This window comes from Accipiter gentilis, chromosome 29 (assembly GCF_929443795.1).
Source record: "Accipiter gentilis chromosome 29, bAccGen1.1, whole genome shotgun sequence".
Taxonomy (NCBI): Eukaryota; Metazoa; Chordata; class Aves; order Accipitriformes; family Accipitridae; genus Astur; species Astur gentilis.
This window is the reverse complement of record NC_064908.1, coordinates 5,424,590-5,441,247: the sequence shown is the minus strand read 5'-3', so window position 1 is coordinate 5,441,247 and position 16,658 is coordinate 5,424,590. Positions and strand designations below refer to the sequence as shown.

Below are 16,658 nucleotides of genomic sequence, written 5' to 3'. Positions count from 1 at the left end.
AATCATTTTTGCTGGAAATGGTAAGTTGTGGCCCACTGCAAAAGGCAGATATAAATATTCCAACATGAAAAAAACAAAATAACCAGCAGCCCTTATTTATGTTCACTGTGTCGAAACATTCAATACATCTGAGAGGTGGCTGATGATGCAGTTTTCAGCCTTTCAAACCCTTTCTGAGTTGTGGGTGTGGGTGAAGAGAGGGACTGAACTGCAGTGGGGTGGTTCTGGTGGCCCTGTGGACTTCTGGAGTTTATTTAATATATTTGGTGAAAGGAGGAGGAGACGTTATCAGGTGGCTTTGGCCGTTGCAGCAGGATGTGCTGCCCACCTCACCCTTCCAAAACTGCTTTAGGGGAGCAGAGGGGGGTCGGTGCAGTGACAACGGTGGCAACCAGGACACCCCCGAGATTCCGGGAGCCCCAGTGCCCCACAGGGTCAGAGCGACAGCAACCCCGCTGTTAAATCACAAAAGAATTAACAAACTCCTCTGTGGGCACGAGTGGCTGCATCGCACCAGGGCCACCACAGTGGGGTTAGTCATTCCTGGGTTGTTTTTATTTTTGCTGTTGGTTTTTTTTTTTTCCTTCTAAATATGAAAGACCCTTTCAATGGTCACTGCTCCACTGCGACTGCCCCAAAGCAATAATCCCCCCCGCCACCTCCAAATCCCTACAACAGCTTTTGTGCATCAAAGCAGCTGCTTTCAGACACCAACCAAGTGACAAACAGCTCAGCCCACAGATGTCGAGCTTCCAAACAGGCTGGGAGCCGGGTGGCAGGAGGGGTAAATCCACAGCTGGGATCAATCAGGACAGACTTTTCCAACCGACGCATCTTGGGGACAAACCTCAGCCCCCTTTGCCAGCACTCACCCAGCCCGCAGCCCCTAACAGAGCCCCGTAGAAGCTCTGGAGCAGCACGGATTGAGGAAGGAAAACACGGGTGAGCAGCTGCCTCCCGATTTCGGCAAGGACTGGCCCGGGGCAACGTGCAGAGCAATAAATAATTGGTTCATTAAGAGCAGGGCTCGCCCCAGATGTGGTCAAAGGGACAGTGAGAGACAAGCAGGGACAGGGATGGGAGAGGACCTGCCAAGAGGAAAGCTGTAGGCAAGTGGACCACATTTAGTCCTGGCAGCTCCAGGTCTTCGAGAGGATGAAGATGGGGATGAAGACATGGGGAGGTGACAGCGGAGAGCTGGTGGCAGGGCTGGAAAAGGAGAGAGGCTTGGGGAGGAAGAAGAGGGATGACCGCTGGCAGCAGTCGCCTGTCACTGGGGGTCCTGTCTGGCCACGTGGAGATGCCAGGGTGACAAACCCACTGGTGACAACCACCTGACCATCGTCCCCAGCCGTGCCTGTCTGCAAAGCTCGGGGAAGGCAGGTGGCAGTGAAGGGGGGGGGTGGCAGGATGGGGTCGTCGTCCCCCCCCCCAGGATCCGCAACCTGCTCCCTGGGGAGGGTCTCCCGCAGCACCCCAGCGGGATAAGCACATGCGGAGAGAAAGAGCCAAAAGCACCTGAAGGAACTTGGAAGCACAAAGCTTCCCCAGAGCTGGGGAGGGATGGCTCTCCCTCCACAGATCTCCATACCTGGGAGAGTGATTTTTGGGACTGAGTGGAGGGGCAGCTCCCCTCTCCTCCCAGCATGCCCCCCCCCGCCCCAACCCTGCCTCGGGAATTGCCCCCGGTCTCCCCCCAGGGTCTCAACTCATCCCTGAGCCCCTGCAGGGAAGCAAAATGGTTTGTGACAAGCAGGTGATGGGGCTGAGTTTTGCATCCTCCTCGCAATGGGGTTTGAACAACCCTCAAACCATGAAGGATCAGCATAAAAGCACACAGCCACCCCAGCCACTCCATCTCCTCCATGGACGGACCGAGACACCTCGAACCCCCTTGCAAAAACTCACCCCATCACACGCCGAGCAGGAGAGGCACCATCTCCCCCTGCCCCTGAACAGGGGGTTTTATCGGGGATAAATGCAGCAGAAAAGGTTGCAAGACCTGAAAACGCCATCCTGCCGGTCAGCGGCAGCCCAGGGCTGGGTTTGCTTTGGGTGGATGGTTTTTCTTTTGTTACAAAATGCACATTCTCATTTCTCAGGCAGGTATAAATATTGTCGTTTCTAGTAGAAAAAAAACACTTCCCTCTAAATAATATAAAGAAGACTCAAATGATTGCACTTAATACATATGAAAAAGGTAGAAAGGAGGATATCCTAGTGCACAAACATTTACTCCTGCTCTTCACAAAGCTTGCTTTTCCGAGTTACTCTTTGGCAGAGCTTGTAAGAAAGTCTGGTTTCTTGGCACAAGTGTCTGGGGTGGGGTTAAAAAAAAAAAAAAAAACAAACCCGGCTGAAAGTCCTTCTCCTTTGCTCCCTGTTTTCTCCCGTGCAGCCAGACATTGTTCTCCGGGAACGTGGCTTGGCTGTGCTTTCCTCCCAGCGCCAGCGCGGCTCTCCGGCGGGACGGCCACTGGAGCCACCACGGTTGCCGTTCGCTGGCGTGCTTTGCCGATCTCTCCTTTGAATTTTCTTTTTAATCAAGTATGCTTTTTTAAATTCTTTTCCCCCGATCTCTGCAAAGCGATGCCGATACCCACGACCCAGGCGCTGCGATAAATACGGCGTTATCTTCTTGCACTCCTCTGTGAAAGGGCTCGGTGGGGCTGCAGCTGGTGCCAGCTCCATGGGCTGGAAGGACAATGACCCCCCTGATGTCCCGGGCTGCTGGTGGCACCAGGGAATGGGGACAGACCTGGCATAAAGGAAACCAAAGGGAGGACAGAGGATGGCAAAAGGACGGGTGCTTCTGTTTCCTAAAACGAAGAAGCTGCTTCGGAAGAGAGGAGCGGCTTCGCCGGCAGCTGGATGAGACCGGAGCTTCCCCCCCCGGCCAGGGGCACGGCTCTGTGGGGAGCGGCAGAGAAATCGTGGGGGGACGTCTGCGGGGCGAGAGGTGGCAGTCCTGCCGGAGCCGAACGGAGGAAGGAGAAAATTGGAAAGGAGAAGGAAGGGAGAAGAGGGTTTCCTTGGCTGTGGGGCGGCCTGGGGGCAGTGGGGGTGCGGGGGGCTATTTGTAAGGCCGGAGGAAGCTGGAGACTTTGGAGCGGAGGAGCTTGATGAAGGAACGGGGTAGCATCTCCTTGTGTTTCTCCGTGTACTTGAAGTAGTTCTGGGGGTGCGCCAGCACATCAAAGAAAGCTTTGATAAGCTTCTTGTCCTGCGGGGAAGCCAAGCCGGAGGGAGGGTCACCATCTCACCCTGTGCTCCCCCGTGGCGGCTCCGAACCGAAGCCACGAGCGCAGGGAGGGCACGGGGACACATCCGAAGGGAAGGATGCTCCTGCATGCCAGCATCCCCCGGGCAGCGAGGACCGGGTGGGGACACGCTCACCTTGAGGATCTCCTGGTGGTTTTCGGAGGCGTAGAGCCTGCCGTCCCGAACGATGTCCTCCACCAGCTGCTCATAGTCCTCTGCAACACCCAGCCGAAAAACACAGTCAGGGCATGAGCTGTCACTTGTCCCCAAACCTCTGGTCCCCATCCCTGAGTCTGCTCCCCGCCAAATACATGGGAGGTGTGAATTGGGGGTGACCTGGGTACCGTGCTGGTCGGGGAGGCACCGGCACACTGGGATGGCATCTGCCTGTGCCCTGTGCTCACCGTCGTAGGTGACGTAGGGGATCTGGAAGCCCCGGGCGCTGTTGGCTTCGCTGGTTTTGAAGTTGATCCACAGTTTCCGAGACCGGGCGGTGAAGGCGATGGGCCTCTCGTAGGTCTGGCATGTCTCATAGGTGGTGATGGAAGACGGGGAGGCTGTGGGGAATGGCGAGGGGATATGTGATGCTGGATGCCCATCTGCAGAGCTACCCCCAGCCTTACTGTGCTTAAATGCTCAGGGTGAAGAGGGGCACCAGGGATGGGGGTCGTCCATGTTTGACAAGGCTGAGTCCCCCCCAACCCTCATGTTACATACCAGGGATGTTGTCATTCCTTCCTTGCTCTGGAAAGCTCCAAATGGGGCTTTTTTACCCCCAGAAAGGAGTGCTGAGACCTGGGTGTGCAACCTAGCCCACGCTTAGCCCATGCACATCCCCCTGATCCAGCAAGACACCAGGGCAGCAGGGCGATGCCAATCCCCCCACTCACCCAATTCCCAAAAATCCCCTCCTGCCACGCGGGGACGCAGCTTCCTCCCTTTGCACAGGGCAGCTCTGCCAAATCCCAGCCTTTTCCTCCCCCGGCTTCTCCCGTGAGCTCCGCAGCACGCTCGGTTACCTACAGTTTTTCCGCATGACCAAGACATCGCCGCACTCGTCCTCAGAGGGGAGGAAGATCTCAGGCACCACAATGAGGATCTTGCGCTTTGGCGGCGGGTTGATGTTCCAGGTACACTCGACGTTGGCAGGGTAATTCCCCGGGTAGTTGGGGGACTCGATGTAGCCCGTGTACTCGCCCAGCTCCCCCCCGCATTGCCGGTCTGCAAGGCATGGAGAGGTGGTTCAACTGGGAACCAGTGGCATGGGCACTGGGACAGGGGGAGGTTTACTGGGCAAGGAGGGGAGTGCTATATTAGCACTGCTCTGTGCATCCCCTCCATGCCTGCCTGCATGCATAAAGCACAGAAATGACCCAAAACTTTAAGAGACTTTTAGATACTTTTGAGGAAAGACCCCAATTCACGCCATGCCTGTCCCCCCCCCTCCACTGCACCCCAGCTCGCCTACTTTTGCACTGGGACACAGAGGTAGAGCCGTCAAAGTCGGTGGTGGTGTTGCCAGGACAGGCGATGCAGTAATTCTGCCGAAAATCGGGCTGGTAGGTGCCCACGGCGCAGCGGATGCAGCGGTGGACGCTCGTGTTGTAGTAGTGTCCAGGGGAGCACTGGACTGGGGGGGACACGGATGGTCAGAGAACAAAGGGGGCTGCGTCAGCCACTGGCACGGCCCCGCTGGGTGCCCCCAGCCCCAGGGACCAGCTCCGACCTACCTTTGGTGTCACAGTCCTGGAAGGAGAGGGCTCCCTCGTGGCGGGTGGTCAGCCCCCCGCCGCAGGGGAAGCAGAGTGCCCGACCCACCTCGGGCTGGTAGGACCCACGGGGACACGGTTGGCAGGGCTTGAAGCCATCGGCTGAGTGCTGGCCGGGGGGACACTGACCTGCGGGCACAGGCATCGCTCAGTCCTGGAATCCTGCATGCCCAGAGCTCGCCAACCCTATGGTCCTGGCTCCTCTGCCCCCCCCAACCTTGGTAGCATCAATATATCCAGAGCAAGCGTTGCCTTTCCTGCGGTGCCCCTCTAATTGATAAATGCCCAAAACAGCAACTTCTGTGGCTCCTGGGGATGCTCAGGGTTTTCCCCTCTTCTGGATGCGGGCTGACAGCTGATGGTTGAGGTTGCAGCCCTGGACATCCCCTGAGCGTGCCTCCCAGCCCCTCTCCGTGTCCCCCCTTACCCGTGCAGCCGGTGATGTTGGTGGCTCCCACCGGTCCAAAAGCATCACCGCGGGGACACAGGTCACAGGAGAGCTGCCCTTCCTTCTCCTGGTAGGTGCCGGGGGGGCAGGGGACGCACTGCTCCGTCTGGCCGTGGTAATACGTTCCCTGTGAGCAGCTAACTGAGAGCCGGGGGGGGACGTCAGTGATGCGGTGGGTGGGAGGTTGTCACTGCCGGGGGGGACGCGGATGGTCCCCCTGCCCCGGGCACCCCACGATGCTCCTTACCACACTTGCCACCCAGGCGCTGCTGGCCCGGCCCGCAGCTCTCCTGCCGCTCCGGGGCCACGCTCAGCTTCCTTGCCACCTCGTACTCCATCCCCGCAAAGCGGAGCAGGAACCGCTCCTGGTTGATGGATTTCTTCAGGGCTTTGATGGCCGACTTCAGCTTTTTCTCCACTCTCTGTCGCAGGCAGTGCAGGTTGCAGCTGGCTGGGGGTGCGGGGGGGGAATGGGGGTGCAAGGGGGAGAAAGGGATGCAGTGAGAAAGGAGGGATGGAGAGGGAAAGCCAGCAGGATTAAAACCACCTCCCACATGCTCGGTTGCAAGAGCTGCCAAACACATCCCAATCTGGTGCGGGGTGAGGACTGGTTCGGCTCTCCTTGCTGCATGGGGATGGCACCGTCCCCCTGGTCCCACCGTCGGCCGTCCCCCTGGTCCCACCACCCCTGCCTGCACCTGAGACGGGCCAAGCCAGTGCTGTGCCCACCTGTGATCTCCTCCGGCTTGATCTCCGCCTCGAACTCCAGCGTGATGCGCGTCACCTCCTTGTTGGAGGAGTTGCGAGCCCGGCGGCCTTTCCCCTTCTTGGACGAGTCGCACTTGAGGTTGACGAAGGCGACCTGGCAGTCGGAGCAAGGTGCCGAACCGCCTGCGCCTGGGGGGACATGTAGTCAGCACCCCATCCCTCCTGGGGGGACGGGCATCCCCGCCGCCACCACCCTGCCATCAGACCTCACCTTGCGCCCCAGCCTTCCCGGCCTCATCCTGCTTGCCCTTGGCCCGCGGGTGCAGGTGGCATTTAGCATCCTTGATCTTGAAGGAAGCCTTTTGCTTGATTGGTGCAGCGACAGTCTCTAAAAGAATAGGCGGGTGCTCAACAACCCCGGCGTAAGGCAGCCTGGCTAGCGGTGGCCATGGGCAACCCGGGAGCCCCCTTACCGAGGCACTGCTGGCTGCCGTTGGTGGGTCTCTGCTGGCCGCCCTGCCGCAGGACGGGGGTCCCACAGCTCACCGTGTAGCTGCTGTCGGATTCTGCGGGAAGGAGGAACGGGGGTCGGGGGATGCTGGGGTGGCTGCCCGGTCCCTACGATGCTCTGCCAGGGTGATGCAGGGAGGCACGGCTGCGCCGTAGGGGGACGATGCCCGGCATCCCACCATGGGTATCCTGCACCAGGGACCCATCCCACGGATCTACACCCAACGATGAGCCCTCCCGAGCAGCCACCTCCCTCCCTCATCCCAGCCACTACTTGGGTGCTCTGTACCCCAGCCGTGCAGCCGCTCCTCTCCCCCTCCAGTTTGGGTCATGCAGGGAAATGGGGACCCCCCCCTGCCCATGCCGGTGGTGGCACTGGCACCGATACCTGGCAGAAAGTGGGCCTTGGAAGCGCAGGTGAGGGCACAGCTGTCCTTCTTGCCCGTCTTGTTGCAGGTGAGGGTGGCCCGCGGCGGCACCGAACCTGGCAGGCATTTCACCAGCTCTGAGGGACACGCGCCGGCTGGTGACGACAAGCGGGGATGCCCGTGGCTGGCACAGGCCAGGGCCCCGCGAGGGACCCCTGCACTCTCCCAGGTCACAGGGGGATTCAGCGGAGAGGAGACGGTGCCAGAGCACGGCACAGGGACCCCGGATGAGCATCCCAAACCCCCCAGTTCCTCCTTGGATGTGAGATGTGACTGCTGGGGTTTCAATTTTTTTTGGGGGGGTTAGCCTGTCCTCAGCGAAGGGGGGGCAGTCGAGTACTAGGGCATAGCCAGAGCCAAGAAAACAGCCCCCAGCCCCTTTAGGGACATTTGCTGGTGCAAAAGCTCACGGCCAGCCCCAAGCATAGTTGAAAAAGCAACGAGATGACCAAGGGCAGAGGAAGCAGGGCAACACCTTACAACACTTCTCATCCAGACCCATGCGGGATGGACATGGGGCCCCAGCCAAAAGCAGCCCACCCCGGAGCATCGCTGCACCAGGATGCCCCAAAACCTCTGTGCTCCCCCTGCCCTGACCCAAGTGTCAGAGGGGCCGCAGGGCATCGGGAGCATCCCCAGCCATCGTGTGTCCTGCCCCGACATACCTATACAGTCCTTTTTGTTCCAGTGCAGCTTGCAGCCGGCGGGACAGGTACACTGGTAGCTACCGGGTGTGTTGATGCAGCCGAATTTGCAGCCCCCTCGGTTGATGCTGCATTCGTCGATGTCTGCGGGGAAGAAGGGAGAGGAGGTGGGCGAGGGGCAACAGGACCCCCTCCTGGGCTCCGACACCAAATCGCTGCATTGTCTCAGGGCTGTGATTTTGGACGGATAAATTGCATGACCCATGCCCAGCTGGAGATGGGGGACGTACACCCCAGGGCACTTCCAGCCGTGCCTCCTCCCTGCAGCCACGGGGGACAAGGGAAACCCCGACTCTCGGTGTCCCCAAGGGCCGGGTGGTGACGGGTGCAGCCCACCCAGGCTGAGCCCGGCCCCGGCCCCGCGGCGGGCTGGGGAGCTGTGGGGGGCAGCAGACGGAGCCGACATGGAAGCACTTAGCAGCCGAATTCAAAAGGCAGCTGCTCAGCAGCTCCGGCCCCTCTCTCCACAGCGGGGACCCTCTGCCCCAGCCCAAAACTGGGGGTCAATCCTCCAGGTCTGGCATGAAGCAGGGGTGGAGATGGGGAGCAGCCAGTGATGGAGCTGCCCCCCAAACACCCATCCCTGCCTGGATCCCCCTTCTTGGGAGCACCGGTGGGAGCCAGCGATCCCTCCGCTGCGGGGTCACACCGAGAGCATCCCTGGGGCCACGCTGGCTCACACCGGCTGCGTGTTTCGGGAGCAGGAGGAGGGTCGCCCACCCTTGCCGGCCAGGCAGCGTCGGAGCACCCGGCCTTGTGCCACCATCTCCCTGGGCCGACGGCACCGCTGCCGCGACACGCTCCAGCAACCCTCCCCAAAGCGTGTTTCATCTGCCTCCCCGCTTCCCGGGGCGCTGCACGCCCCCGCCCTTGGGAGCTATCTGCCTTGTGAAACTTAAATCAAACCCTTTTGATGTTTCCCTTCCCACCCTGTCCCAGCTCCCTGCCAAAAACGCCGGGGATTTCTCCCTCTCTCCCGCTGCAGACAAGTCGCAAATTGTTCCTGTCGCTCCGTTTGAAGTTGCAGACACCAGCGTCTGGCTGCGAGCCCCCTCCCTGCCTGGCCCCAGCTCGGGGTACGTGGGGAACCCACCGGGTGAGCGGTATCCCCAAGGGTCCCACAGCAACCGTGCCGTGGGGCTGCCCCATCCCTGGGTGCCCCATGTACCTCCCTGGGACCCAAACCCGGTGGGGCGACGGGCTCGTCCTGCCAGCATCCAGCCGGCCCTACCTCCGCAGTGGGTGAGCCCGTAGAGCGTGTAGCCCTTGTTGCAGAGGCACTGGAAGCTACCGGGGGTGTTGATGCAGAGGTGGTCACAGGTCCGGTCGAAGGAGCACTCGTCAATATCTGGAGGAAAGGCAAGGGGGGGAAGGTGAGGGCTGGTGGGGCAGAGGGGCAGCCCCCGGCACAAGGGCTGTCCCCTTCCTGCTCCACCTGCTCCAGCAAGCTGGGGGCCGCACTGGAATGCTCCAGGGATCCAGCACGGGATGCTTCAGGGATCCAGCACTGGGATGCTCCAGGGACCCTGCACTGGGATGCTCTGGGATGCAGCACTGGGATGCTCTGGTGACCCAGCACCAGATCGCTCTGGGGATCCAGCACTGGGATGCTCCGGAACCCTGTGCTCCCATCCTGCCTGCCTCCAAGCTCCCTCTTCGCCCACTCCAGCTGCTGCTACATGGAAGCAGCAGCCCACTGTCCCAGCATCTTCCCCTGCCCTAAGCTCCTGCAGCCCCTCTGCACCTCAAACGGGCCAAACAGGGCCAGCGTCGTGCCCTTGGCACGGGGTGGCTGTGAGAGCCCCTGGCTGTGGCCCAGCCAGGGCACTGCCCCGTGCCAGGGAGAGATGCTGCGTGGGCAGATCCTGCCCTGGGGATGGTGCCAGCGATGTCTGCTCGGCCCCGCAGGGCACCTCGCCGGGGCAGGGAGGCCCTGGCTGGGTGGGTGAACCCACCCTGGCGGGTTTGAGCATCATTTCATTGGCTTCATTAAGTTAATTGCCGTGCTCGCGTCAAACTCCCAAGAGCGTGGAACCTGGACGGAGATGAAAGCGGTCGCAGCCCCGGAGCGCACCAGCCCCCCTCCTTCCCCGGCCGCGCGCTTTTGGGAGGCAACACTTGGGCTCACACACACCCGCCGTGTCGGCCTTGGCCGCGGGCTGGGGGGCAGAGCCCCGTGCTCCCCCCGGGGATGGCCCAGTGACCTGCCAGGTCGTTTAAACCTGCTGGGTTTAGGTGGGGTGCGCAGGAGGACTTTGTGACAGGGAGAAAAAGGTGGGAAAAGCAGCGCAGAGCAGCCAGCTCCCTCCGGAGCAAGCTGGATACATCTTCCCCCTCCCCTCCTGCCCTCCGACAGATGGGGAAAGGAGGAATGCTTTTACAAAAGCCACTGAAATCCTTGCTCTGCCTTGATGGTTAGCAAAAAATGGTGCATCCCCGAGCAGGGCACGATCCAGCCCCTGCCACAGGGCGGCTGGCGGCGGGGGAAGAGGCAAGGCAGGACATGTCCTGCTGCTCTTCCCGTTATCCAGCCCAGAAAAACGGTGGCCTCTTGAGAGCGAAGCAAGCAGCCAGTGCATCAGTGTGTGCGCTTTAGCAGGGAGCTACAGTCGTGCTGCTGCAGGATTGCTAGCAAAAACTTTATGCAATAAAGTGGAGAAGCTTGGGAGAAGCCCAGAAGTGCCAGGCTGGGTGCTGAGCTCAGGATGCCCTCCCAGGACTCATGGGGTGCTGGTGGGGTCCCCAGTCCCCTGCCACGGGTGCTCCAGAGCAGAGCCGACAGCTCTGGGCTCAGGGTGCGCTCACTGCCAGGGCTGCCGGCGGGGACGCTCCCTGTGCCTGGACAGAGCTGCTTCCCGGCTCATGGGGCTGCCGGGAACATCATGACTGCCATCCCAGCCCTGAGTAAGGCCAGAGGATTTCACCTGGCATCTGCCTAATTGCTGGCTTTAATTCTGCCGCGAGAAGAGCCCAGAAATCCCCAACTCGGGAGCAGGGCTGGGATGGCAGCCCAGCTCTGCAGATCAAAGGGCTAAGCCTCAGACCAGAACCCAAATCCAACACTAATCCCCCGAAGGATGTACGCGGTGCAGAGGAAAGCAAAAAGGAATGAATAACGGGGCCAGCGCTCCTCCAGCAGCAGCTGTGGGAGGGCTGAGAAACGCCGGAGGGCAGGGAGAGGTGATGTCCCCGGGCAGGGCAGGGTGCCAGGGTCTCGCTGCCCCTTACCTTGGCAGTTCCTCTCGTTGATGAGCAGTTTGTAGCCCTTCTTGCAGCTGCACTCAAAGCTGCCCACCGTGTTCCTGCAGATGTGGTCGCAGCCGCCGTTGTTGAGCCGGCACTCGTCGATGTCTGGTGGGGACAGGGGACACGGCATCGTACCCTGGCTGGGCTGCTCGGCTGGGAGAGCGGGGTGCTCCCCTCTGGACCCCATCCCCACCAAGAGCCGGCGAACGGAGGAAATGCTTTGGGCTCTGATGGTCACCGGAGGAATGCGGCTGCTGGTTTTATCCGGGTGTATTTGGGGAGCTGAAGCATGACACTGGGGAAGGCCAGGGCTCCTGGGCTCAGGTCCTCTTGGAAGTTGTGCAAAAGGCTTAATTTCTGCAGGTCTCAGCATCCCCTGGAGCAGAGCCAGGGGCCAGGGTCTCTGAAAGAGCCTCGCAGCTCGGGGAAAGCACCAGACCAGAGTCTGCAGAATCACAGGTTTGGGCTGGGGGCTACTTTTGGGGACCAGGAGCAGCAGGACAAAAGAGCAAACTGGGAGGGGATACTCCCTCCTTCAAAAACAGCCGCTTGACAAAATAAATACTTTTCAACCCTCACCTCTCTGCTTGCCATCTCCTTCCTGCCATAAACAAAGCTAAAAATGACAATTACTGCAAAGAACCCCACCAACTTGGAAAGAGGCTGGGACTTGGTTATTTGGTTGGGTTTTTTTTTCCTTTTTCCACTAATCACAAAATTTACTGCTAGGAAATGACCTGTAAAATGGAAGGAGACCAGGAAGAGGCAGCCGCCTTCCCCATCCCTCCATCCCCCAGCTGCCAGCGCCAGGGCGGCAGCTCTGCCTCTCTGGGGCTGGGGCTTTCTTTTTATGACTGCAAAGGAGCGAGCTGTAAAGCAGCCCGCAGCCGTAATAAAACCCCCAGACACAGGGGACGTGGCTCTGGGTTATTGCACGTTCCTGGAAACTGCAGAACTGGAGAAGGGAGGGGGTATGTTCTGATAAAATAACAGGGGGCAAGGGGTTTCTGGAAGCAGTCAGCAGGTAGACAGGCAGCCGGCAGTGGGACAGGCTTGCCTTTCAACCGGGGTCAAGTTCCCAGAGCTGCCAAAAGACACAACGCAGGCATCGGCCTGCCCCGGGGTCACAGCGTCCCCTTGCCCGGGGGGGGTGGCAGGTTTGGGTGGCTGGGGTAACCAGTCTGGACTGTTCCCCCTTGCAGAGGCAGGTCGATGGGGATGTCGGTGGGTGCGTGCAGAGGGACGTGGCATCCCCTGGTGTCCTCCCCGAAGCGGGACACGGTGCTTGGACCCGTCTGGACAGTGACCGCAGAGAGACTTATGCATCTCAAATTCCCAGAGTGGGTATGGATTTCCTGCATGCCCAGCCCTTACCCATGGGGAAACTGAGGCAGCGGGGCGGAGCAAGGTGGGATGGGACCCTCCAGCCCCACAAGTACCACGCCATCACCTCTGACTTGACCTGACTCCCCTTTCCTCCTCCCCACAGGCTTCCCAGGGGAGCGGGGCCGACCGTGGTGCCTTTAGTAAGGTGGCTGAGTTCTCGCGCCTGGGGGTGATCCCCATCCCCACCCCACGGGTGCAAACACCAAGCAAGCCAAGGCTGTGGCCAATGTCAAGCCGAGCTAAAACTGCACCTTTTCTAAGGGCACCGAAGACACAAGGGGGGGTCTGAGGCACCCACGGGTGAACACCCCGGCCCCGCTCGCACTCACTTACCTTTGCACGTCTTCCTGTCAGGCTGGAGCATGAACCCCATGGGGCAGCTGCAGTGCACGCCTGTGGCTGCGTCGTGACACTTGCTGTCACAGCCCCCGTTGTTCACAGCACACGTCTCTGCACAGAGAGGGGAAGAGAGTGGCCGGGGTGATGGACCGGTGTTTAAAAGTTGGGGGGGGGTCATGCCACCCAGATGTCCCCATGCCACCCAAACTTCCCCATGCCACCCAGTTGCCCCCACACCACAGCCTGGGAGAGGCAGCAGGTACAAACCTCCCTGCAGAGCCCACCAAAACCGCCCTTGGCTTTTCACACAGCCATTAACAAGGTCACAGAGCCCCTCAAATTAATAAACACCCCAGATACAGAGCGCGAGGGCAGGGGAGGGTAAGGCATTAACGCTTGGTGATCCCGCAGCATCTTCTGCCTCTGCAGATGACCCAGCGCTTTTTGCCTTCCCATCACACCCGGGCGCTACTTCCCAGGGATTTCGGCGGTGAAATAAGGGCTCCTGTGATTCATCCCACGTTGCAGGCAACGCTAAGGCAGGAAAAAGCCCCCAGGTTTCCCAGTTCCCTGTCCAAACCCCTGTGCAACCGTCCCACCTTCCAACAACCTGCTCTTATATACTGGGTATCTGCATTTAAGGCAGAGAGGGGAGTGGGGACAGCCCTGTCCCCTCCTTAGAGGATGCTTTATTAATTGCAGGTAGGCAGCAGAGCAGCACCCAGTCATCCCAGAGAGGACGGGGTCAGGGACACAGGCAGGGACGTGCAGGCAGAGCTGCTGCCTGTTGCGAAACAGCCAACACTCAGGGCGCTGGGAAAAGCGGAGGTGGTTCAACAGAGGCTCTACGCTCCCGAAACACATCGGCTTTTCAGCTGACGGAGGGAAAAGTGGCTCTATGGGATTAATCCAGCCATGCTCAGCCCTCACGCTGGCATCAGGGCTGCGTGTCCCCCGAAAACAGGGTCTGGTGGAGTCTAGCTTTGGCAGTTCCAGTGAGGAGGAATTGAATTTCTAAGTGACAAAGTCACAGCACTTGCTGTGCAAAACACAGCCAGAGCCGGGTCTCTCCGGGGGTGCCCAGGCTGCGGGTCCCCAGGGATGCAGGTGCGCAGCCCCGGTCCCCTGGCGAGATGGCAGCGGGGGGGGTCCCGTCCCCCTCACTGCCATCACAGCCACTGGGCCACAAAGCCACCAGTGACCCCCTGCACTGCCGGTCCCTAACTGTCACCCGCCATTCGGGCACACTGGCCGGTCCAGTGTCGCAGGCTAATTTGGGAGACGCTTTGTATAATTAGAACACACACACACACAGAGGCAGGCAGCATCAGTGGAAAAAAAAGTCCATTTTAAAAAAAAGAAAGCTAATTATTTCAGTATTATCAAAGTCAGCTGTTGCTGGTAGGACTAGAAGGGACACTAATTTAAATGGAGCATTTTCAGCTTGACAGCTTCCCTGTGAGATCAATCCTCAATTTCGGTCCTAACCACCAGAACAATGGTTTGAAGTGCATTAAGTTGTTCACAAAGGATAATAAAATATTCCTTTCAAAAGGCTGGTTGCTTGGATAAATGAGGCATTTGGGCTTCAAGGAACCCAAGATGAAAATGCCTTGAAGAAATTCCTTGGAAAGAGCAAATCCCAGGTTCTCCCACTCTTTGCGAGCGCCGCATGGGGTGGGAATGACTGAACCATCCAACCATTTGCTGCAGGGCGAGGGAGCTGGGATCGCTCTGTGCTCGTCTTGCCGCTGCTATTTTTATGATGTCCCATAATAAGAGAACAAAAGGGACCATTTTATGAAATTAATAGCCAGCACAATTACAAAACCTAATGGCAAGGGAGGGATTTCTGCAGATATTATTCCTCCAGCCAGGTCCTCGCGCCACATGCAGCCTGGCCACGCCGGGACCGTCCCCCCCCGCTTCCCGGTGACACCAGGGAAGAGTGTGGTGTGGGTGACACCATGCCAAAGGGAAGGGAAACTTTCTGGAAGCCAGAATTATTTAATGCCAGCCTTTGTTTCAGCAGCTGATGCAGAAGCAGCCCAGGGAGGATTGATTTAACAGGGTTGCCGCCGAGATGAGACGATGGGCTCGGCGCGGGTGCTGCTTTTGGCGGGATCGGGGAGCCGGAGAAGCGGCTGCACCGGGGAGGACGGGGCTCTCTGGGGACCGCGGTGCTCTGGGCATGCTTCACCATGCTCACAGCCTCCTCCAGCGCTGCGGCACCCATCTCCCCTCCTGGCCCCTTTGCACCTTCAGGAATTTCGGCTGAGAAGTAAAGCAAGCCTTACCCGCCATCCCCTGCAGGATGCGGCCGCCGCCTGGGGCGTGCATGGGGTGGGAGCTGAGCTGGCATGGCCGGAACACCACTAAAAACCCTTTTGTAAAGAGGGGTACCATGTCCTAGGCTTGCAAAAAGCTTGGAGGGGGCTGCTGGGGTACCTGCGAGGCAGCCGAGGTGGGGTGGCGTGGGGCCAGGCACTGGAGCGGGGCCCCGGGAGAGCGGCATTGTTCGGCGGTGCCGGCAGCCCGGGGGCTGCTCCCAGCCTGGTGCGAGCCAGCGTGACTCACCCAACCACACAGGGCTTTGGCGAGGGCCTCCATCGCTCGGGGAGGGAGAAGACAAAGCAGCTTGCACACACACACGAGCACACACACACACACACACACACACACACACACACTCTTTCCCACCCTCCTCCATCCCAGCTCCAGTCTCGCTTCCTGACCACCGTGCCATGGAAATCCTCACCCCACTTGACACCCTTCACCGCGCCGGCCGTCACCGGGGTCCGACGGAGCCCCTGCCCATGCCCCCGCAGCACCCTGCCCGCACACGCTCCGGCTTCGCCTCCACCTGCCGGGAAGTGGCAATCGCAGCAGGATTGCGATCCCACAAGCCTAAGGAGATAATTGCGCGGTAATCGGAGGGATTACAGCCGCGTTGGCTGGAGCACGGTGATGGCACGGAGCTGGGGTTCCCCCCTTCTCTCACCCCTGTGGGAAAGGCTCTGCAGAGCCCCCCAAAAGCCACGGTCGGTGCTCCCTGCCACCGGGGAGCTGTGCACCCACAGCTCCTCCTGGATGTGCCAGGAGTTTGCATGCACACAGCACGTCCGTGAACAAGATTCCCCACCGCAGACAAGTCACTGCACCTTCAGACTGCCTCGGTTTCCTTGCTGGCGGAGCAGAGGCATCGCCTTACCTTCGTGAAGGGCTTAGAGACCCGACGGGGGTTGCAAAGGAATCCTTGGGAAGCAGCCGAGGTGCCCAGCCCAATAAAGGGTCATTGCAGCTCTGCAATTTGCTGCAGCTCTGGGCTAGGTGCCCCTGAGCACGGTTAGCAGCTCTCCTGGGCCAAACCCTGGGACACCCTGAATGTCCCTGCACCCACTGGGGGGACTGTCCGTGAGCGGGTGGGCTGTGGGAAGGGGCAACTTTGGGAGCACACAGCGCAGAGACGGGCACGAGCATCCCCCTCCCCATCACGCAGCCGCCGGCAGCCTCTCGGGCTTGCTTGTCGGCGGTGGGGGGGTGGATAACCATTGCTGCAGCCACTGGAAAGCGGATTATCACCCCCTGCACCGGGCTGGATCGATCAAAGCAACGCGAGAGCCCCCGCCTCATGCAAGCGCAGCCAGGGGAGGGTTTCTTTCTCTGTCCCCAAAAGCAAAGTCAGCCTGCAGCCCGAGGCCAGGCTTGCTCTGCAGGGTTTAAAAGCAGCAGTGGGGGACAAGGTTAGTGAGGCATGCGGTTAGCGCGACAGCTCAGCCCCCCGAGCCCGGTTATGATCTCGAGATGAGAGAACGTCTACGGTTAGACCCCTTCGTAGAGATAGAGAGAACAAAAATAT

At 59.9% G+C, this 16,658-nt stretch overlaps 1 protein-coding gene across 1 annotated transcript in view; it reads right to left on the bottom strand.

The window, feature by feature from the left end:
• Nucleotides 1-2,791: 2,791 nt before the first annotated feature.
• The window catches only part of SCUBE3 (signal peptide, CUB domain and EGF like domain containing 3), a 35,850-nt gene continuing 21,983 nt past the window's right edge, over nucleotides 2,792-16,658 (bottom strand). The window contains exons 7-22 of the mRNA XM_049831711.1: nucleotides 12,794-12,910; nucleotides 11,057-11,179; nucleotides 9,060-9,176; nucleotides 7,790-7,912; nucleotides 7,085-7,201; nucleotides 6,660-6,752; nucleotides 6,458-6,574; nucleotides 6,208-6,369; nucleotides 5,726-5,929; nucleotides 5,458-5,619; nucleotides 4,992-5,159; nucleotides 4,730-4,891; nucleotides 4,285-4,482; nucleotides 3,666-3,818; nucleotides 3,397-3,476; nucleotides 2,792-3,223 (exon numbers count right to left, since the gene is read on the bottom strand). Of these exons, the coding sequence (XP_049687668.1) occupies nucleotides 3,074-3,223; nucleotides 3,397-3,476; nucleotides 3,666-3,818; nucleotides 4,285-4,482; nucleotides 4,730-4,891; nucleotides 4,992-5,159; nucleotides 5,458-5,619; nucleotides 5,726-5,929; nucleotides 6,208-6,369; nucleotides 6,458-6,574; nucleotides 6,660-6,752; nucleotides 7,085-7,201; nucleotides 7,790-7,912; nucleotides 9,060-9,176; nucleotides 11,057-11,179; nucleotides 12,794-12,910 (2,246 nt within the window). The 3' untranslated portion in view covers nucleotides 2,792-3,073. The remainder of the gene's footprint in view (nucleotides 3,224-3,396; nucleotides 3,477-3,665; nucleotides 3,819-4,284; nucleotides 4,483-4,729; nucleotides 4,892-4,991; nucleotides 5,160-5,457; nucleotides 5,620-5,725; nucleotides 5,930-6,207; nucleotides 6,370-6,457; nucleotides 6,575-6,659; nucleotides 6,753-7,084; nucleotides 7,202-7,789; nucleotides 7,913-9,059; nucleotides 9,177-11,056; nucleotides 11,180-12,793; nucleotides 12,911-16,658) is intronic.